Source organism: Heloderma suspectum, chromosome 3 (genome assembly GCF_057233095.1).
Source record: "Heloderma suspectum isolate Gila_16-S chromosome 3, 16-S_ref, whole genome shotgun sequence".
In the NCBI taxonomy this organism is placed as follows: Eukaryota; Metazoa; Chordata; class Lepidosauria; order Squamata; family Helodermatidae; genus Heloderma; species Heloderma suspectum.
The window spans coordinates 298,729,311-298,753,020 of NC_139460.1; the positions used below are offsets into that span (position 1 = coordinate 298,729,311).

Below are 23,710 nucleotides of genomic sequence, written 5' to 3' on the forward strand. Positions count from 1 at the left end.
TCAAGACAAGAAGCAAAGGCAACATAGATGCTTCACCTTGTTACTGACCTGAAAATACTTCTGATGAAGCCATTTAGCATCAACAATTGCAGATTGTAGAATCCCACATCTCTGCTGCAGTAGAACCTTAGAGGCAGAAATTCCAAAGAGATAAGCTATGGCCAGTCCCCTTTCTCCCTTCATAGATAAGCCCATATTCTTTAATCTTGCTGTATTTTCTCCTTCATTACCTGAGTAGACATGACTGATTAAATGCCAATAACATTGGGAGATAATGGCTGCATTCAGACATTGTGATAACAGTCAGTTTATTTGTATACCGCATTTTCTACAATACATTGTGTGCAAAGCACAATACATAGTGTTTAATTCAATTTTTGTTGTTCAGTCGTTCAGTCGTGTCCGACTCTTCGTGACCCCATGGACCATAGCACGCCAGGCCTTCCTGTCCTGCGCTCTCTCCCGGAGCGTGCTCAAGTTCATATTCATCGCATCGGTGATGCTATCTAGCCATCTCATCCTCTGCTGTCCCCTTCTCCTTTTGCCTTCAGTCTTTCCCAGCATCAGGGTCTTTTCCAGAGAGTTTTCTCTTCGCATTAGGTGGCCAAAATATTTGAGCTTCAGCTTCAGTATCTGTCCTTCCAATGAGCACTCAGGGTAGATTTCCTTTAGGATTGACTGATTTGACCTCCTTGCAGTCCAGGGGACTCGTATTCAGTTACGAGTGTAATTCAATTACACTTCATTTAAAACATATCAAAATTTAAATAGGCACAAGACATGCCAGTAGGCCAGTTAATAATATCAAGTATCAATAATAACATATACTCGCATTAAACAATTCACTAAACAGTTTATGTTGAGGGACCTAACAATAAGATAGCTCATCCACATCAAACTCACAGCAAAAAAAGGGAATGAAAAAAATCACAAGGCATTTCAAGCAGCCTATCCTGTAGCAGAAAGAGACCCTCCTCTCGCCAGGGTCCCAATCCAGAGCAAAGAAAGGGCACCCTCATGCAGCTCCCCTTCTCGCTGTCTCTCAGCAGCAAAGCATCAGGACAGGCAAAGTAGAAAAAGCCTTTCTCTAGGCAGATGTCCCCAAGCTTCCTGGAGACAGCACAAACACTCATGCACAAAGTAGCAGCAGTTTCCTTATGAAGGTTCTTAGGGCTGGGAGTGTGGCAAGACAGATGGAAATACACAAGCCCTGATAGCAAACCCAGAGCCTCTGTCCCTTTCTGTCATGATAAATCATGGTTTTTCATGACAGGAACTAGTGTAGGTGAGGCCCAGGCTTGCACACTCACCCCTCCCCTCTCTTCTGGCGAGGCTGCAAGGAGGAATTTAGACTGGTTTGCTTCCATTTTGATTGACTGCTGCTTGTCGTTTCTTCTGAACCCAATAAACTGCGATTAATCTTTACTATGGCTTGCTTGGGACAAACCAACTTCAAATTATGGGTTATGAGGCTGGCTTATTTCAACAAACCATAGGTAAAATTAACCACAGTTTAGTATTCAGAGAGAAATCACTAATCAAAGATGAAAGTCAGCACTTCCAGTTTCCTCTCACAGCCATGCCAAAGAGGGTGGGGGGCAGAAGAACACATGAGCCTGAGTTTACCTTGGGCTAGTTCCTGTCACAATAAATCATGGTTTATCGTTACGTCCAAACACAGCCAATGAAAGTCTTCCCCATAGATAAACCTAAAAAATGTCTTCATGGAACAAAAAGGAAGTCTGAATTTTCCCCACTATAGTGATGTGAGTATTCTACATTAGTCTCCCAAAACTTCAGAGTGTGACTCCCAGCACCACTGCTCTGGTCAAAATCAGACTTCCCGGGGCTGCTGTGGAGTAGGAAAAAAACACAGAAGACAACAGAGGAGACCCAGGACCAAATCTCTGAGAGTCCTTAGACCAGTCTTCCCCAAACTGATGCTCTCCAGATGTGTTGTACTACTCATAATTGCAAACCAGCATTGGCCATGCTGGCTGGGAATTATGGGAGTTGTAGTCCAATACAACTTGAGGGCACCAGATTGAGGAAGGCTGACTTAGAGGGTTTGATTCCCTAACTTTAATATTTTGTCTCCCTTCAAGAAACATCTTCTAAAGCAGAGGTTCAGAACTTCTTTCAGCCTGGGGCCTAATTCCATTTTGGAGAAGCTCTTGGGGACCACATTCCAGTATTGAGTGGGGCCAAGCCTAAGGGGCCCGGCCAAAAATGCAAAATATACCAGCATATTTATTTATTTTATATTTACGAGCATCTTTAAAGGCAAATTAAAGTTCTTACTGCCAGTCACAGCCTTAGGAGAGCCTTTTCAACCTTTTAGAATGGGGCAGAATGGCAGAAAACCTGGGAAACCACCAAATGATTGATGTTTGGGGAAAGCTGGTGGGGCCAGGGGGAGGGTGTATGGCCACCTGGGAACCCTGAAGGATCAGGTTTGGCCTCCAGCTTGAGGTGCCCCACCCTTGTTTTAAAGCCACATCTTTTCAACAGTTCTTAGGCCACTTTAAAAAAAAAAAAAAACACCTAAAAAAAGATTGTCATGGTATCCCCCTTGTGGAAGCAGATTGTATGGTCACAAAAACTCTTGCAATGGCACTATGATAACCGCACTACAATGGAGAGACCAGCATGGAAGCATGTTTCCTCAGACATCCCCCCCCCCTCCAAAAAACAGGTAGCACTATAAAGCTGGAGTTTGGTGAAAATCCAGAAAATAAGTCATGAAGCCATAATATGAAAAGTGCATGTGGACTGTGGATTAAGCAACCCCCCTCCCAATGGCATACTGTAGCCCCACCCCTTGTGCTTTGAGTAAACCATGCCATGGTTTGCACAGATCCTTCAGACAATTATGATGTAATTTCTTCGCTGGTATTTTTGGTGTCTCTTTCTGCAGGGATGGGTAGAAAATAGCTCTCCAGATGTTTTGGACTTCAGCACCCATCATTCCTGTCCATTGGCCATGTTGGCAAGAGCTTCTGGGAGTTAAAGTCCAAATCATCTGGAAATCTACCTTCTGCCCACCCCTGTTCTACTGGCATTTAATATGAACCTGAATCTCTCTGTTGGAGTGGTTTATGGTGTCATCATCTTCCGTGTCTCTGTTCTGAAATCTCTGTGGGGCTTAAAAATTAACATTGCACAAGATCAAGAGGAAGACAAGGCAATATGGTATCAGGTTATCCACCATCACCAGATTAACAAATGACATAACTCCAAAGCAGCTTGTGCATTGTATGGGAAAGCCACATGGACTCCAGATGTACAGAGTGAGAACCGGTGGGTTTCCATCTCCAGTTTTTGCTCATGCAGCGCCACTAAACTTCCGAGCATTTTTGAAACTGGCACTTGTTAATGCCAGTGGGGTTTTGTCTCTATCTGAAAGGTGGAGTGCTTCAAACACCCATGTTCCCCATAAACGTAGCAATTTCTCTTTGCTGCTGAAAATGTTTGTGTTTGGCAACAGCTTTTCCAAGGTTCTGCGTGAACTTCAAAAATGTATTTATTTTGTACTAATGTGTAGGAAAAATGTTGTTCTGAGCAAGCCCCTGAAGCAGAAAATACCTGAGAGGGGGTTGTAGGCTATGTGTGTGTAAGTAATATGTATGTGAAGAAATGTCTGTAAAGTGGAGTGATACTGGGCAAACTTCATAATGATCTACTACTTGATTTGTCTTTGCTGTTCTTAATTAGCCAAAGCACTGCCTGTCAAAAAGATCTGCATATAAAAAAATTAAAAGAGGGAAAGGAAGGAAGCTGGGAGTCTAGAAATGATCTGTGTAGCCCCAGCCAAAAGAAAGCTTTTAGATAGGAACAAGATGGGATGCTATCAGATTAGGCTGTTCTTCCATCTAGCCCAGTATTGCCCTCCACAACCTGGGGATGATGGGGTTTGTAGTTAGCATATATGGAGGGAACCAGGTTGGGAAAGCCTGGTCTGTTCTGACTAGCAGCAACTCTCCAGGATCCCAAGCAATGAAGGGTTTTTCCTATAAACTTATGTCCAATCCTTTTAATGAGATGCCAGCATTTAAATCCGGGGCTTTTCTGCATGCAGAGCAGGTGCTCTACTGAGGGCCAAAACAGGTATTTCTTTAAATCTGCATCTAACAGCTAGGTGTTGTTGTTTTTTATTTTTACTTTAGAGTAAGTGCAGAGAGGCTGATCTGGATCTTATAAGCTGGATCGGGGCCCATGCCTACTCTAGAGTAAAAATGAAAGAAAGACGTAGTTGCTGGATATCGACTTGAAGTCATGTCTGGTTTGGCCCTGAACTGCGATTCCCCGCCTTGGATGTGCCTCTCTGCATGAACCAAGAGGACAGTGCTGTTTTCTTTCTCTGCTTTTAAAGAGTTCCTTATGCTGCATCGTAGGCTTCTCATGGAGTTGCCCTGAGTTTGGGGAACCTGGGGGCAGCTTTAAGAAAAGCCTTCTCAACATGGCACCCTCCAGATGTGTGGGACTACAGCAAATGACAACAAATGTCATTGTGTATCAAAATAAAGAGACTCTATTGTGAAAGAAAACACTTGTCTCTGTCTTTGCAGCCTTCAAGGATGTTTTGTGAATTGTGTATGTGTGTGTGGGGGGGTGCCCTTGATTTGTTTCCCTTCTGTAAAAGCAGAGTGATTGTTCCAAGACAAAAGATCCCCCTTTATCCCTTTCCTTTTTATAATTCCCCTCCATATCCAATGTGGGTACTTCAGCAATCACCCGTCACCCCAGCCAGCATGGCCAGTGTTGACTGGAGATGCTGGGGGTTGTAATCCAACACTTCCGGTGGGGCATCAGGTTGGGGAAGGCTGTTTTAGAAGGTGTGGCCTCTGGAAATCTACTGCATGCTCATAGTTTATGGATATAGCCTGTGAGGCCTTGACTTTTTATATCACTGTGTTTTGAAAATAGCAGGGTTGTGCTATAGCAGGGTTGTGCAGAGTTTTTCCCCCTCCCTCTGGTGTAGTCTGCTAGGCAGGCTTCCATCTATTTTTATCCTGTACTGCCAGTAGACGGAGGAAGATCGTTGCTTTCCTTGTGTAACCAGCAAAGAAGTGGAGGCAGCTGGCTGCAGCGCAAAGGCAGCCTTTACTTTATTAGGAAAAAAGAAGCATGCTTAAGAGTGGATTCTAGCAACCTACTTCAGAGGTAGGTGATAGCAGCTGATGAGAAGTAGGCTCCTGACAGGTCCAAGTGTCAGCCAAGAGAAGACTTTTAGCTGCAGAGAATGGAAGAAGTACGCAAGGGGAACTTCCTCTGAATGAAAAAGACTGGATGTCCTCACCTCGTTTGAAGTTGCCAGCTGATACTGCAGTTTCAAGAATGAGCCATGAGCCAGGAAACTTAGAGCACAGAATAATAAGTGACAGACAGAGGAGAAAGTGACCACTGTTTTTGAGTCTTTGGGTCTTTAAGAGTTAAAGAATGCATTTGGACAGTGATGGAATGGATGACATCATCACTGAAGTATCCACATTGGATATGGAGGGGAATTATAAAAAGGTAAGGGATAAAAAGGGCTCTTTTGTCTTGGAGCAATCACTCTGCCTTTGCACAAGGGAAACAAATCAAGGAGCCCCCCCCCTCCCTTTCCACAAAACATCCTTGAAGGCTGCAAAGATAGAGATAAGTGTTTTCTTTCACAATAGTGTCTCTTTATTTTGCTGCATAATGACATTTGTTGTCATTTGTTATCATGATCAACATTACACCAACTTTCTGTTGCTAAGTTCTAGTTCAGAATATTGCATTCAATGTGCCTTTTGTTATGCCATACAAAACATTTTAGCTGTCAGCAGCCTTATACGTTGATTAAAATCAGCAGCTAGAAATATATTCCTATGGATTGCAGTCAGCTAGGCAACTTCTAAGGCCTATTACAATGCTGTTTTGATAAATGTTTGAGGCTTGCATGATAGACTTTTATTTTTCTCTTCTTTCTCCTCACCTCCAAGTTAGTATAAATTTTTTTAATTGAGTAGTAGGGTGAGTTTGCCAGGACATGGAGGGTTTGTATAAACTGCTACATTGGCATGTCTTTAAAAAGCATGCCACCTGTGATATGGAACTTTAAATATAGTAATTGTCTATGTCTGGTAATAACAGACATACTTAAAAATAACTTTAGTTGCATGGCTGAGGTCTTGACATCAAATTAGAAGTATATGCTTGTCCTTATCCTTAGAGTGCCAAAAAGTTCTGTTGTTCTATGTTTTCCTTCTGAGCAGCACTTGTTGCCTGACAATCTGTTAAAAGGTTGTTGCAGATAGTTACTGGCCGCACCAGTTTTCCTTAGGGAAGGAATTTCCTACATTTTACTGTCTAGCTAAATGGAAAGTTAATGATACCGAGAATGTTTTGTGACTTTTTTATTTTTGCAGTTGCATGGCATAAAGGGAAGCTCATAATACCAAACCTGTGAGCTGTGGAATCTGTGGTAATGTTTGGGAGAGGGCATAGCAAAAGCACATAGTCCAGTGTTCAGTCCTTGGGATTGCCAGATAAAAGGTCTCCCATGCAAGATTAGGAAAGACCAGAGTCCCAGGAAAAACACTGCTAGTGAGAATAGACGGTATTGGGCCAGATGGATTAATGCTCTGACTAACTATAAGGGAGCTTCATGTGTTCACACTTACAGAACTTAGATGAGCTGGGTTTACACATTTATAATATTTGGATCTCCCCCTCCCCAAATTACCCTATACAAGGCTGGAGAAATCTAAGTGGCCACAAAACTATGATGCTAGCATTTAAGAATGTTGTCATTTTTCACCTCTTCCTAGAACTCATACTTTAAAAAAAAATTTCTGGCTCCTAAAAATTAGATTCTGGGGCACAGACATTTGAAATACTAGTCTTAAGCTTAAAGCGGGATCTCACAGGTTTTGAATGGGCTCCATATTATCATAGGGCTAAACTGACATTCTAATTTGGATTTGTTTATTTTTTTCTAAGTAAATTAACATGCACAGGCTATTGAACTGCCGATTATATACAATAAATGAGATGTAAGAATAGAAACACAATTTGCCTTGTTTTAAGGTTTGTATTTCTGTCTGTTAGTCTACTTGTGGGCATATTTCGAGGCCTGTAAATGCTAGGCTGGTGAGGGGTTTTAGGGAATGTGCCCATGAAATTATCATGTAATACTTCTAGCCAAAAGGCCTTGTATGGAGAGAGGGAAAGCAGGGGAAATAGTGCCCAAAAAGAGACCTGCTGGGTTCATATAAACATTGACATACTGTTCTCAGCATGCATATATGCAATATAAAGCTCACTATGAATGTACACAGTTAACATATAAAACTCATTTATGGGTAATATATGGAATAAAGTGTACTTCAAAAGGGTCAATAAAATTATCCTCTGATGTGTTATTGCTGCTGCATGAGCAATCAGCTAATGATCCTTCTAGCTTTTGTGGGATTCAGACTCTCCTTAACAATTCAGACAAAACAATGGGAATAAGTCGGCAGCATTTCCGAAACACCATAAAAAGCAGCAATAAAACAGAGAGGCTGCAAAGCTTATCCAATAAAGTTTATTTGAAGCACACCAAGACAGGCCAGATCAAGAAACATTCTTGAAAATAGAATACCATGTCTAGAGATTTCCTCCTTGTTAACACTAGGTGCTCCCTCTCTACGCAACAAACCTTGTCTGATAAATTTGTTCTTTCAGTGTTATAGTTTAACATCTATCCACACTATATTGAAGAGGACAATTGTTCACCAGACCTACTGAGGGCAGGAAAAGTCAGAATGGATTTCCAAGAAACAAGGTTAAAGTAAATCATTAGACTTTGTAGGACATACTGGATAGAATGTTGGATATGGGAAAATATAGGTTTTTAATCCCTGGTCAGCCTGCTTACTGGGTTGCTCTGGGCAAAGTAAGCTCTCCTTGCCTAACCCACGTTGTAGGTGGATTTGATGCTAAAATGCCACTCTTTGGGGCAACTATGACACATACATTTAGGGCACAATCCTATGGGAATAGTTGGCCACCTCCGAACTTGGAGGCAGCCAACTATCCAATGCAGGACAGGTGGAGCATGGAGGAGATCCTCTCCTCCATGCTCCGGCCACCCTGCATTTGCAGCTAGACAGCTGATTTGGGCTGTCTAACCAGGGCACCTCAGAGTGGGAGGAGAGGCAGGACAGCACATAAGAAGCATTGTACCAGTGCTTCCTCAGTCCCCTCCCTGCCGCCAGGACTGCCGCTTTTTTGACCACTATGCGCTGCTCTTCCAAGCATGGAAATGGAGCCGGGGACGAACCATGCCTCCTACGAGGTGGCAGGGGAGGGGGAGGGGAGTTGGATTTCTGGGAACTGAGCTCGAAGTGCCAGCTCCGAGCTCAGTTCCCATAAACTGAAAAATCCTATGACCATCTAGACGCAGTTGAGCAGCCATAGAATTGCACCCTTAATTAAATAATCATTCAGAGCTACTCAGCAAGCCCTCTAGGTGAAGTAGTCTTCCTGGCAGTTTTCCAGAAAACTGGGAAAGTATGGGTTGGCCATACAAATGCTTTTTAAGAGGTATCAAGCATGTTAAGACCATTTCAGAAAAACATAATCCTGTATCCTGGTAAATAAATAACCTGAAGTCCTGGATAAAGATGATAACAAAATCTGAGTATTCAGTAAAACCGCCCAAGCTTATAGCAGGATATTGGCATCATCATGTACATCGTAGGCTTGCGTCTGCATTTGTGTTGACTTATTTTTTCAAATTTGTAATGCTATCAAATGTTTCGAGTAAAACTGTGTACAGCATTGGAGACTTCAACTGCATTGTGTGAATAACATGTGGTTTAGAATTCCTGTTCCTTTCTTACAAATTATACTTGTACTTCAGGTCAAAATGTTATTCATGCTAAACACAGCTAGTATATCAAGTATCTATAGCAGGGATGGAGAACACGTGGCCCTCCAGATGTCATTGGACTGCAACTCCAATCAGCCCTAGATAGCATAGCCAGTGGTGAGGGATGATGGGTGTTGCAATCCAACATCTCGAGGGCCACATGTTCCCCATCCCTGATCTATAGGTTTTTAAGCTATAGGCCTTAGGGCTAGAAGAGTCCTCCCCAGATAGTTCCATATCAATATCTGTTGGTATTGGCATATCTGTTGATAGTATGCCTGTCTATATCAGCCTACCCCAACCTGGTGCCCTCCAGATGTGTTGGACTACAACTCCCATAATTCCTTGTCCAACGTGGTTTTAATGTTCTATATATTTTAAATTGTTTTATTGTGTGTTGTTTGGTTTTAATTTTTGTGAACCGCCCAGAGAGCTTCGGTTATTGGGCGGTATAGAAATGAAATAAATAAATAAATAAACAAACAAACAAACGTGTTTAGAGGGCACCAGGCTGAAGAAGTCCACTCGTAAGTGTGCCTAAGAGATGTGACAGAGAAGATCCAGAATAATTTCTTCTGTGTGTTTTTCTTCCTCCAGGGCAGCCCTGGAAGGCTCTGATTTTGACCATGCTGGCTGGGAATTATGGGAGCTGCAGTCCAACACATTTGGGGGGCTTCAGGAGATAGAGAGAGATACACAGACCCCATCCATACACATTCTAACACTTAGTGTGGTGATGTGTGGCATTTTTCTTAGCTTCTTCCTGAATTTGAATGCTGTAGCAGGTAGTGTTGGGTTTGAATACAGGAGAGCCAGATTCAGATTCTGACTCATGAACTGACCGGGCTAGCTTTGGAAAGTCTCTGGCCAGTTCAGATGTAATTGCAAACCATAGTTTGGCACTGCATGAGCCAAACTCAAGCTTGCATGCCTCCTCCTCCAATAGCTCCCTTCCGTTCTTCCTCTTTCATGACAAGTCCTAGTTTGCCATTACATCCAAAGCAGTAATCTGTGGTTTATACTTGGTTTGCAATTCTGATGAGGGGCAAGTTCAAAATATATTTTGCTAGTTTGGAACCTTGTGCTGTGACAGTGGCTTATGCTTTGCTGTGAAGGGAATAGAATCGGGGAAGAGAGGAAGCCTGAGGCTTGCTAACACAAGTCCAAAACATGGTGTAAAAAGATGCTGCTGCTAGGATACGGTAGGAAAGAGATCCCAAGAGATTAGGTTAGCTTCCTCTCTATTTGTGTTTCACCAGTGATGGAAGACATTTCTTTTTAAACAAGCCTTTGATGCTGCTGTTGCTTAGTTTAGCTTGTTTGTTGTTAGCTTTGGCTCTTCGTGCTTCTTGACCTTGATGCTGCTTTTGACTTGGTACTTTTCAATGGTGGATTATTGTTATTTTTAATGTCTGTTTTTTATATTTTGTTATCCTCCTTGAGCAACTCCTTTTTGGAGGGGAAAAGTAGGATATTGTTTTGGGGAGAAACACTGAAATAGGCCTGATTCACACGTAATGACAACCCAGAGTATTTGTATGGGTTGTCACTGAATCATGAGTTCAGTGGGTTGTTGTTACGTGTGAACCCTGCACTATGGTTTAACTATGGGTTGTTAACCATGAACAACCCAGAGTTCACAACCCACAACAAACCGTGGGTTCACTTCCTGGGTTGTTTGTGGTTACCAACCATAGTTAAACTATGGGTTCACATAGTAACAACAGAGTTCACATGTAACAACAACTCATGATTCAACAGCAACCCACAATTCAATGACAACCCATACTCAACCCATACTCTGGGTTGTCATTACGTGCGAACCAGGTTATTTGAATGAAAAGGAGTTACGTGTAAAATTTGATCCCATATATAAAAAGAAACCACTTGCCTCCTGAATTAATGTTTGGTATTCTCAATATTTATTTGCATTCATCCAAAGATTTAATCAAGTGGATATGGTACACCTGACACTTTACTGCCCTTGTTAGTTTTGCATTGATCATAATGTTTGGACTGGGTCCTTTTAGCAGGAAGAGCCACTGAGGCTTTTAGTGGCTAAAAACAGTACTCTCAAATGTTTAAACGATTTTAAAAAACCCTTCATTATTAAAAAAAAAATAGAGAAATAACCTGTGAAACAACCCTATCATGTACAAATATTTGGCCAGCAGACTTGTAAGCTTGATATAGTAGCTAGCATTTACATTCTTTTAGATGAGTTGGCCAAATTCCTTAACTGTTGTTCAGCTGCCAAAGTTAATAGCATAAATCCCAAGCCCTCTAACACAGAGATATAACATTTGGCTTTTTAATGTGTTGGAAAGACCCCGTGACCTCCACTATTGTATAGTGAAAAATAAAGCCAACATTATTGGGCCATATGTGTATGTACACCTCTCTTTAAAAAAATATTAAAAATACACAAAATGATTTCCTAATCCCCACTTAGGGATTTTATTATATTAAGTAGTATATAAGTATTACAAATAAAGGAATACATACAGACATACATACATACATACATACATAAATAAACAAACAAACAAACTCTTCGGTCTCCTGCTGTGAATTTTTGCTGCAGTCAAAGGGCTGCATTTCTGCCTGTCATTTTATAATGAAGCCAATTTCTGCTCTCTCATTTGTTAGTATGTTAACTGTGTCATTGCTATACTGCTTGCACTTACATCAACTTCACAATTTAATTGCATCTTTTTATTCTCCCTGTGTCCCCATATTCTATACATATTGTAGGCAAAATGTAGGTAAAACCTTAAGTATTAATGCCAAAGACCCAAATGCACTGATACAGGAGTACTCATAAGAAAGTATGCATAGGATTGGGGCCTAAAATTGCACACTCTCTTTTGATCTATGGTTATAAGCAGAATGAGTGTGATGCCTTCCAAGACATGGAACTGTACAGGGCATGCCGCCTTGGTCAATACTTCCTTTATGCTTCCAAATACAGTGACAGTGTATGCGAAACTGAAGGATTTGTCACTGAAACTTGTATTATAATAGGGAATTAGCATTCATTCATTCATTCATTCATTTCATTTATATCCCGCCTTTTTTTCTCCTTAAAGAACCCAAGGTGGCATACATAATCCTCCTCCATTTTATCCTCATAACAACAACCATGTGAGGTGGGTTGGGCTGAGAGTCTGTGACTGGCCCAAAGTCACCCAGTGAGCTTCCATGGCCGAGTGGGGACCAGAACCCGGATCTCCCGACTCCCCGTCCAACACTCTAGCCATACACCACCCTGGCTCTCAATATATATGAGCTTTGTGGTAGGTAGTATGGTCTGTGCAGTAGCTGTTGATGTATTTACTGGTGATAATGTGGGTCTTTGAATATCACAAATGCTTACTTGAATCAGATGCTTTTCTGAAAGCTTGCTCAGTCACGAAGCTCACTTCACCAGTGTTATGTCTAAACTATGAAACTGGCTCCCATGATGGACATGTAGGGGGGAAGATTAGGAAAACTCTTGGTTAAGAAATGACTGTAGTTATAGGATCTCATGCTAGATGTTTTTCATGATCTATAGTTTGAGAGTTGGGAAGCATCTTGCTTCTGTAAATGCCTAGTTGTTAAGGGAGGAGGCTCCTAATGAACAGCAGTTCCAAAACGCTCTGTCCTTTGGGAAATTCTGGTGATCTGAGACTACAGTGCCTAGGGCCTGGTGTTTAGAAGTGAAGAAGAAACTACAGTACAAAAGATCCAGCTAAGGTTGTGCCATTGTTGCCCAAGCTTACGTTGTCACTCATGCAGCTACTTTGAGCGTATAACATCACCCACTTCCAGCAGAGCTACCCCACTCCCCATTTTTGTGTGATGTGATTGTGTCCCATGAAAAACATTCAGCCATTTGACCGAGTCACGCCTTTTCTCCTGTAGAATAATTATCCTCCAGCCTTTGCCTCCAGCCTTCCCCCAGTGAGTTGTTGTTGTTGTTCAGTCGTTCAGTCGTGTCCGACTCTTCGTGACCCCATGGACCATAGCACGCCAGGCCTTCCTGTCCTGAGTAGCTTATGCCATGTGGCTATGTGGAGGAAAAATTTTGAGATCTGCTATGAGAATACATTGAAATAAGATTTTTTTTCTTTGAGAAAAACCATATATTCATGGTTTGCTATAGTACGTATATACTGTGGTATACACAGAATGTCAGACTTGGACCAGGGAGATCTGAGTTCAAGTCCTTGCTCAGTCATGAACTTCACTGGGTGACCTTCAGTCAATCACTGTCTCTCAGCCTAACCTGCCTCACAGGTTGTTGTGAGGATACAGTGGAAGTGAGGCATGTATGCTACCCTGAACTCTTTTAGATGAAGGGCAAGGGGGTGTAGGTGTATGTGTGTAGTCTAACACAACTGCAGAGAGCCAAGTTGGGGGAGGCTGAGATAGGTTGATTGACTGACTGAAATATTTACCCCACAGGTAATATTATATCTCACATATATAGTTGCTGTACCTATGTAATTTTAATGTTAGTGGGGTTGTTGTTGTTGTTGTTGTTCAGTCGTTCAGTCGTGTCCGACTCTTCGTGACCCCATGGACCATAGCACGCCAGGCCTTCCTGTCCTGCACTCTCTCCCGGAGCATGCTCAAGTTCATATTCATTGCATCGGTGATGCTATCTAGCCAACTCATCCTCTGCCGTCCCCTTCTCCTTTTGCCTTCAGTCTTTCCCAACATCAGGGTCTTTTCCAGAGAGTTTTCTCTTCGCATTAGGTGGCCAAAATATTTGAGCTTCAGCTTCAGTATCTGTCCTTCCAATGAGCACTCAGGGTTGATTTCCTTTAGGATGGACTGATTTGACCTCCTTGCAGTCCAGGGGACTCGTAAGAGTCTTCTCCAGCACCACAGTTCGAAAGCATCAATTCTTCGGCGCTCAGCCTTCCTTATAGTCCAGCTCTCACAGCCATACATTACTACTGGGAAAACCATAGCTTTGATTAGACGGACCTTTGTCGGCAAGGTGATGTCTCTGCTTCTTACTATGCTGTCTAGGTTTGCCATAGCTTTCCTCCCAAGGAGCAAGCGTCTTTTAATTTCATGGCTACAGTCACCATCTGCGGTGACCTTGGAGCCCAAGAAAGTAAAATCTGTCACTGCTTCCATTTCTTCCCCTTCTATATGCCAGGAAGTGATAGGGCCAGATGCCATGATCTTCATTTTTTTAATGTTGAGTTTCAAACCAGCTATTACACTCTCCTCTTTCACCCTCAACAAGAGGCTCTTGAGATCCTCTTCGCTTTCTGCCATTAGGGTGGTGTCGTCTGCATATCGGAGGTTGTTGATAATTCTCCCAGCAATCTTAATTACCTCTGATTCATCCAGCCCGGCATTTCTCATGATGTACTCTGCATATAAGTTAAATAAACAGGGTGACAGTATGCAGCCTTGTCGTACTCCTTTCCCAATTTTGAACCACTCGGTTGTTCCATGTCTGGTTCTTACTGTTGCTTCTTGACCCTCATACAGGTTTCTCAGGAGACAGGTAAGGTGGTCTGGTACTCCCATCACTTTAAGAATTTGCCACAGTTTGTTGTGATCCACACAATCAAAGGCTTTAGTGTAGTCAATGAAGCAGAAATAGACGTTTTTCTGGAATTCTCTTGCTTTCTCCATGATGCAGCAAATGTTGGCGATTTGATCTCTAGTTCCTCTGCCTCTTCGGAACCCAGCTTGTACTTCCGGTAGTTCTCGGTTCGCATACTGCTGAAGCCTAGCTTGTAAGATTTTGAGCATCACCTTGCTGGCATGTGAAATGAGCGCAATTGTGCAGTAGTTTGAACACTCTTTGGCATTGCCCTTCTTTGAAATTGGAATGTAAACTGACCTTTTCCAGTCTTGCGGCCGTTGTTGAGTGTTCCAAATTTGTTGGCATATTGAATGCAGCACTTTAACAGCATCATCTTTTAGGATTTTAAATAGCTCAGCTGGAAGACTGCCATCTCCGCTAGCTTTGTTGTTAGTAATGCTTCCTAAGGCCCACTTGACTTCACTCTCGAGGATGTCCGGCTCAAGTTCAGTGACCACACTATCATGGCTATCAGGGACATTCAGATCTTTCCTGTATAGTTCTTCTGTGTATTCTTGCCACCTCTTCTTAATCTCATCTGCATCTGTTAGGTCCCTGCCTTCTTTGTCCTTTATCATGCCCGTCTTTGCACAAAACGTTCCCTTGGGATCTCCGATTTTCTTGAAGAGATCTCTAGTCTTTCCCATTCTGTTGTTTTCCTCGATTTCTTTGCATTGTTCATTTAAGAAGGCCTTCTTGTCTCTCCTTGCTATTCTCTGGAACTCTGCATTCAGTTGGATATATCTTCCCCTTTCTCCCTTGCTTTTCGCTTCCCTTCTTTCCTCAGCTACTTGTAAAGCCTCCTCAGACAGCCACTTTGCTTTCTTGCATTTCTTTTTCTTTGGGATGGATTGAGTTGCTGCCTCCTGAACAATGTGACGGACCTCCGTCCATAGTTCCTCAGGCACTCTGTCTATCAGGTCTAATCCCTGAAATCTATTCCTCACCTCCACTGTATATTCATAAGGGATATGATTTAGGTCATACCTGAATGGTTTCGTGGTTTTCCCTACATTCTTCAATTTAAGCCGAAATTTTGCAACAAGAAGCTCATGATCTGAGCCACAGTCAGCTCCAGGTCTTGTTTTGACTGACTGTATAGAGCTTCTCCATCTTTGGCTGCAAAGGACATAATCAATCTGATTTCAATATTGACCATATTAGTGGGGAGACAGAAATATTTTTAAAAGCTTAAGAAAGGTGTCTATATTGGTTTAGCCTAACTTCATGTTGTTATACCTAGTTTTTGGAAGACAGGGGAGTAATGTCATAGGAACTATGTGAGTATCTACTTCGCATCTTTCTCTGCTGTTTAGACGGACATTTTTCAAGGCTCACAAAACAATGATACAGATGGAAGCATTTTCAGTAGTATGTAATAGATTAGATGAAGAAAAAAACCTAATGAGAGAGTCCTCTGAGGTTTACTTTATGTTATTGCAGCACTTGCGGTAAAGTGAAAACGAGTATACCAGCTTATTAAGTTCAGCAAATGTGCTTTTAAAGCTATTGATTTTCCCCTTGTGTTGCAGTTTGTTTGCCTCTGCACTTTTTGAGACAGAAAAGCTATATGCCAGATGTATGATGCCGCATGCATTGCTGAGGATGTTTCTTGGAGGGCTGGGGAACAGCATTCAGTTAGCTGTAGCATCTACGTGTAATCATTAATGAGTGCTACTAATGGTGTCACTGCTCAAAATCACCAGGCAACTAGATTTCATTTAAGCTGAGCCATTGCTGTAATTGCTTCAAATCAGACAGTTTAGCATCAGTTTCTTACTGTAATAAACAAGGTAAGAATTAAAACATATTGCTCCTTAGGATTTCTAACTAGGACTTCTAACTAGAATTTAGACCGGGGGGGGGGGGATCTTTTTTGGCCTGAGGGCCAGATTCCATTTTGGAGAAGCTGTTGGATGCATTCCGGTGGTGGGTAGGGCCACATACAAAAGTGGGTGGGAGCTATTAAACCCCCCCCCCCAACTCCATTGTTACCAGTTTATAGTAGGGAGTATGTCTAATTAGAAATATGAGCATTATGTCTTCTCACAAGCAAGCTGAGCAAAGCTCTGCATGCCTACTCAGAAGTAAGCAGGATAAACCTCTGCAAGACAAGGCTTGGAAGGAAGCAGGACTGAATCACTCAGCAGCACTTTCAGATAGCATTTCAACTATGACTACTCAGAAGTAAGCAGGACGAGGCTAAGGACTGAATTGCCCAGCAGCTTCCTCCCCTGGCCTCGCCCCTCTGCCCTGCAGGAAAAAGCTCCTACTGGCTAGCAGCTAAGTTGTAGTTCTATGATCAGGTGGGGATTTCAAACAGGAGAATTCTTTACATTCTCACCAAATCTCATTTTCCAGGTTTCTTTGAACCACAAGGCTTGTACCATAATGCTACAGTAGGGCATAGTTCCAGGGCATAGTCTGAAGGCACATGAAGCAGCCACCTTGCTGAGCTAAGCAGATCTGGTCTGGTCAGTGCTTGGAAGGGAGACCCTGTGGGAATCACATGTAGCCACCTTGAGTTCCACAATGAAAGAAAGGTCGGATATAAATGTAATAAATAAATAAATGGAATTTCAGAGATGAGTTTGGTTTTCTTTGAATCCAACTTGTGGATTCTGCAGCGGACCAGCTTTTCCTGAGCCACGTAGATTCCACAGACTTCAAAGCGTTTTTTCACTTTTGTGGGGTGATTTGCATTAATTCACATTAGCTCAAGTGTGCATTAATACTCAAGGGCACATGTGCAAATGCGCTAATCCATATTAGTTACTCTGAATTAGTGCTAATTTGCTTTAAGTAATGTGCATTTGCACAAGTGTGCATTAGCACAAGTAGAACGAAATTCTGGATAAAAAAATGCAATTCTGTCAATGACCAGATGATGGAACAAAAGATGTCTGACAATCCGCGAAATGCAGATGGATTGTATACTACATCCTAGGCTATGCTAGGCCTGTACTGTACTTATGACCTTATAGTACAGAAGAGAGACGCAAACATATTAAGAGTATGAGGCTGGGTGTATAAAAGGAGGAAAACAAGAATTATGGTGGGTTGGATTGTTATTTACTAGACCATTTTATGAGTTACTTTGTGTTTTAGTTAGTTTGTTAAAACATTATTACCATCATGATCAACTGAAAAGACTAAATGTTCTGAGACTGACACTCAACATGTATTCAATATTTGTAAGAAACTGTGGGAATAAATATTCTTATCGCCTGGTAACAGCACTGTATTTACATACCTTAAGTTATAGTGTCATGAGCATTGATGTGTAGAATTCCCTTTAAAGTACTGTTCACAGGAATGTGGTTTGCTATCAGGGGGCTGATGTTCATTGCCTTTTTCTTCTGCATTTTTTTAGGCTCAAAAAAATGAGAGGGAGTCTATCAGGCAAAAACTGGCACTTGGAAGTTTCTTTGATGATGGCCCAGGAATTTATACCAGCTGTAGTAAAAGTGGCAAGCCAAGCCTTTCTTCTCGGTGAGTGAAATGGTATTGTGCACATTTCTCCTTTTAATAGCTTCCATGTGGCATAATATCAGACAGTTTCTGTCACACATGTGAAGTCCAGGGTTTTGAGACTGCATGACATTATCTTCAGTGTTCTGTCCGTTCAAGATTTGACTACAAAGGGAAACCCCCATCTCTCTGAATACCATTTTTGTAAGCTTCTAGTCTTTTCTTTCTAGTGGCGTGTGTTTGTCATGGTTGTTCTGCATTTCTAAAGTTCTATATAAATGTCTTTTTTTTCCACCTTGGTGAATGTAAATTGTTTTTCCTAGAACTCTGTTCTGTTTTTCTTTTAATATGTGTTGGAAAATGTACACTTTTATATTCTTTCCCATAAACCATCTCAAACTTGGGAGAGGCAGGTTGTAAATATTTAAAGAAATATCAGTAACGTCTTTAAGGAATTTTTGTTCTGGATTTAAAAGTGCTTTTTTTGTAGTCCTTCAGGACATTAGGTCAGATGCTAATTGAACTGTCGATGTTACTTTGCACCTCTTAGGGCACAGTCTTATTGATTGTGCCCTCAATGATCCAAAGCCCCTGAACTTGGAAGCTTCTGCTTGTCCAGTGCAAGGTGGGAGGAGCAGCAGAGGTGATCTTCGCCACCCCATCCTCCCAGCCTGAAGATTTCACAAGACAGGCTTTTTAGCCTGTCTAGAGATGGCACTTCAGAGGTGGAGGGAAGGAGGCTGGAAGAGGCTGATGATAATTCATATCCTGGCCTCTCCAGTCTCCTCCCCTTCCTGCCCACCAGAATGCCCCCTTTTCCCCCTCTCCAAGGTTGAGTTTCCAACCTCGGAGGCCAGCCAGCACAGTTCTTTCTGCACCAGCTGAAAAGGGAACGGGGGCATATTTCCAACCCCACCCCCTTCAGAGGCCAGAGCGGCATCTCTGACCTCAGAGAAGGGAATCCCCATTATCCTGTGGCCCCTCAGAAAATGTCTAGGGGCCATAGGATTGTACCCTTAAATGGGGACTTTGCTGGAGGGAATTCAGTGAGATTTGGGTTGTGAAGCAGGAAAGGGACAGCAGAGAATTCCTCGGCAAAAAATGTACCATAGCATTCTGGGTATAGACAAGCACTCACTGTGCTGTAATGCTATTGTGGCATATTGTCTTGTGGCTGGAGGCTGGCATAGCTAATATCATATAATGTAGCTCTACCCACTTCTCTGGAGAGCCAGTGTTGGACTACGACTGGGAAGACTCAGGTTCTAGTCCCCACTCTGCCATGAAGCTCACTGAGTGACTTTGGGCCAGTCGCTGATTCTCAGCCTAACCTACCTGACAGGGTTGTTCTGAGGACAAAAATGGAGACTAGAAGGCAGATCATGTACATTTCATTGGGCTTTTTGGAAGAAAGGCAGGATATAAATGTAACCAAACACACACAAATAAATAAAAGAAACCTGCCAGGTTAGGGTGTTTCAGACTTAATGCAAAATGATTGTGCAAAGAATCCATAGGGGCTTTGCACCAGGGTAGATTTATGCCCTACAATCTTTAACCTAAATTCATTAACTAGAGCAGGGAAGAGCAGAAGGTAAATCAGGACCTTCTGGTAGATTTCTAGGTGATTTTGAGTAGATCACCAAGGATTTCCAACTCCCAGTGGTTTAACAATAGCAAAAACAAAAAAGCCGTTTTCCCTCCTAAATTACGAAATTTAAGAAAGCTTGCTTGGGGAGGGGGGAGAACAGGAGTAGGGTTGTGTGTGAAAATCATTTGTGTGTGAGCTCTGCTTCTGATACTGAAAATGAATTCCTGGGCTGACCATGTGTTCAGAGGCATCTTGTTCCTCAATTCTGTGTCTGCCTTCCTGAGCCACTATTTGGCACCGGACACTCTTGGTTCTAGTGAAAGGTGAAGTAGATTCTGCATGCCTGAAGTCTGCCAGCTCCTGAACTAGAGAACAACAATCTGGAATCATGATGACATATTTAAACCATTTCTTCCTTCCTCCACAACATAGTACCATCCTAGGGTTTCCCATGGGTTCATCGCATGACACTGCTATGATGTTTAAAAACCTGCGATCAGGTTTGTTGTTTATTCGTTCAGTCGTTTCCGACTCTTCGTGACTTCATGGACCAGCCCACGCTAGAGCTTCCTGTTGGCCGTCGCCACCCCCAGCTCCCCCAAGGTCAAGTCCGTCACCTCCAGAATATCATCCATCCATCTTGCCCTTGGTCGGCCCCTCTTCCTTTTGCCTTCCACTTTCCCTAACATCAGCATCTTCTCCAGGGTATCCTGTCTTCTCATTATGTGGCCAAAGTACTTCAGTTTTGCCTTTCATATCATTCCCTCAAGTGAGCAGTCTGGCTTTATTTCCTGGAGTATGGACTGGTTTGATCTTCTTGCAGTCCAAGGCACTCTCAGAATTTTCCTCCAGCACCACAGTTCAAAAGCATCTATCTTCCTTCGCTCAGCCTTCCTTATGGTCCAGCTCTCGCAGCCATAGGTTAATACGGGGAATCCCATTGCTTGAACTATGCGGACCTTTGTTGTCAGTGTGATGTCTCTGCTCTTCACTATTTTATCAAGATTTGTCATTGCTGTCCTCCCAAGAAGTAAATGCCTTCTGATTTCCTGGCTGCAGTCAGCGTCTGCAGTAATCTTAGCGCCTAGAAAGACAAAGTCTGTCACTGCCTCCACGTTTTCTCCCTCTATTTGCCAGTTCTCAATCCAGATGGTTGCCATAATCTTGGTTTTTTTGAGGTTGAACTGCAACCCAGCTTTTGCACTTTCTTCTTTCACCTTTGTCATGAGGTTCCTCAGCTCCTCCTCGCTTTCAGCCATCAAAGTGGTATCATCAGCTTATCAGAGATTGTTAATGTTTCTTCCAGCGATTTTAACACCAGCCTTGGCTTCATCAAGCCCAGCACATCGCATGATGTGTTCTGCATACAGGTTGAATAGGTAGGGTGAGAGTATACAACCCTGCCGTACTCCTTTCCCAATCTTAAACCATTCCATTGTTCCGTGGCCTGTTCTTACTATTGCTACTTGGTTGTTATACAGATTCCTCAGGAGGCAGACAAGATGACTTGGTATCCCCATACCACCAAGAACTTGCCACAATTTGTTATGATCCACACAAAGGCTTTAGAATAGTCAATAAAACAGAAATTGATGTTTTTCTGAAACTCCCTGGCTTTCTCCATTATCCAGCGGATATTGGCAATTTGGTCTCTAGTTCCTCTGCCTTTTCTAAACCCAGCTTGTACTTCTGGCAATTCTCGTTCCATGAATTGCTGGAGTCTACCTTGCAAGATCTTGAGCATTACCTTACTGGCATGTGAAATAAGTGCCACTGTTCGATAGTTTCCCATGGGTTCATCACATGACACTGCTATGATGTTTAAAAACCTGCGATCAGGTAGCCAGGGTCAATCACATTTGTTCTTACCACTTGATTCTTGCCCCAGATTCTGGCTAGGTGGGAATTGCTTGTTAAGTAACCATGTGATCCCCCTTCATGGATCACTGCCTTGTTGTGGCGAAGGGGCTTGTGTAACTCAGTGAAGCCATAAGCTATGCCATGCAGGGCCACCCAAGATGGACAGGTCATGGCAGAGAGTTCTGACAAAATGTGGTCCACTGGAGAAGGAAATGGCAACCCACTCCAGTACTCTTGCCAAGAAAAACCCATGGAACGTATCACAAGGCTAAAAGATATGACGCTGGAAGATGAGCCCCTCAGGTCGGAAGGTGCCCAATATACTACTGGGGAAGAGCAGAGGGTATTTCCAAGTAGCGCCAGAAAGAGTGAAGCGGCTGGGCCAAAGCTGAAAGGACACTCAGCTGTGGATGTGTCTGGTGGTGAAAAGAAAATCCGATGCTGTAAAGAACAATATTGTTTAGGAACCTGGAATGTCAGATCAATGAAGCAAGGTAAGCTGGAGGTGGTCAAACATGAGATGGCAAGATTGAACATCGACATCTTGGGAATCAGTGAACTCAAATGGACAGGCATGGGCGAATTTAATTCAGGTGACCATCATATCTACTATTGTGGGCAAGAATCCCTTAGAAGACATGGAGTAGCACTCATAGTCAACAAAAGGGTGGGAAAAGCAGTACTGGGGTACAATCATAAAAACGATAGAATGATCTCAGTACGAATCCAAGGCAAACCATTCAACATCACAGTAATTCAAGTCTATGCCCCAACCACTGAGGCCGAAGAAGCTGAGGTTGATTAGTTCTATGAAGACCTACAACACCTTCTAGAACTAACACCAACAAAAGATGTCCTCTTCATCATAGGGGATTGGAATGCTAAAGTAGGAAGTCAAGAAATCACCGGGATAACAGGCAAGCATGGCCTTGGTGTACAAAATGAAGCAGGACAGAGGCTAATAGAGTTTTGCCAAGAGAACACGCTGATCATAGCAAACACTCTTTTCCAACAGCACAAGAGGTGACTCTACACATGGACATCACCAGAAGGTCAATATCGAAATCAGATTGATTATGTCCTTTGCAGCCAAAGATGGAGAAGCTCTATACAGTCAGTCAAAACAAGACCTGGAGCTGACTGTGGCTCAGATCATGAGCTTCTTGTTGCAAAATTTCAGCTTAAATTGAAGAACGTAGGGAAAACCACGAAACCATTCCGGTATGACCTAAATCATATCCCTTATGAATATACAGTGGAGGTGAGGAATAGATTTCAGGGATTAGACCTGATAGACAGAGTGCCTGAGGAACTATGGATGGAGGTCCATAACATTGTTCAGGAGGCAGCAACGAAATCTATCCCAAAGAAAAAGAAATGCAAGAAAGCCAAGTGGCTGTCTGATGAGGCTGTACAAGTAGCTGAGGAAAGAAGGGAAGCGAAAAGCAAGGGAGAAAGGGGAAGATATATCCAACTGAATGCAGAGTTCCAGAGAATAACAAGGAGAGACAAGAAGGCCTTCTTAAATGAACAATGCAAAGAAATCGAGGAAAACAACAGAATGGGAAAGACTAGAGATCTCTTCAAGAAAATTGGAGATCTCAAGGAAACGTTTTGTGCAAAGACGGGCATGATAAAGGACAAAGAAGGCAGGGACCTAACAGAAGCAGATGAGATTAAGAAGAGGTGGCAAGAATACACAGAAGAACTATACAGGAAAGATCTGAATGTCCCTGATAGCCATGATAGTGCGGTCACTGAACTTGAGCCAGACATCCTCGAGAGTGAAGTCAAGTGGGCCTTAGGAAGCATTACTAACAACAAAGCTAGCGGAGATGACAGTATTCCAGCTGAGCTATTTAAAATCCTAAAAGATGATGCTGTTAAAGTGCTGCATTCGATATGCCAACAAATTTGGAACACTCAACAATGGCCGCAAGACTGGAAAAGGTCAGTTTACATTCCAATTCCAAAGAAGGGCAACGCCAAAGAGTGTTCAAACTACCACACAATTGCGCTCATTTCACATGCCAGCAAGGTGATGCTCAAAATCCTACAAGCTAGGCTTCAGCAGTATGAGAACCGAGAACTACCGGAAGTACAAGCTGGGTTTCGAAGAGGCAGAGGAACTAGAGATCAAATCGCCAGCATTTGCTGGATCATGGAGAAAGCAAGAGAATTCCAGAAAAACGTCTATTTCTGCTTCATTGACTACGCTAAAGCCTTTGATTGTGTGGATCACCACAAACTGTGGCAAATTCTTAAAGTGATGGGAGTACCAGACTGCCTTACCTGTCTCCTGAGAAAC

The 23,710-nt window shown here is 42.7% G+C and overlaps 1 protein-coding gene across 4 annotated transcripts in view; it reads left to right on the plus strand.

Moving 5' to 3' along the window:
- SCHIP1 (schwannomin interacting protein 1) overlaps window positions 1–23,710 on the plus strand; it is a 157,043-nt gene that overhangs the window by 93,765 nt on the left and 39,568 nt on the right. For all 4 annotated transcript variants that reach the window (XM_084847378.1, XM_084847379.1, XM_084847377.1 and 1 more), the window contains exon 3: window positions 17,854–17,972. In XM_084847378.1, coding sequence (XP_084703504.1) covers window positions 17,854–17,972 — 119 coding nt within the window. The remainder of the gene's footprint in view (window positions 1–17,853; window positions 17,973–23,710) is intronic.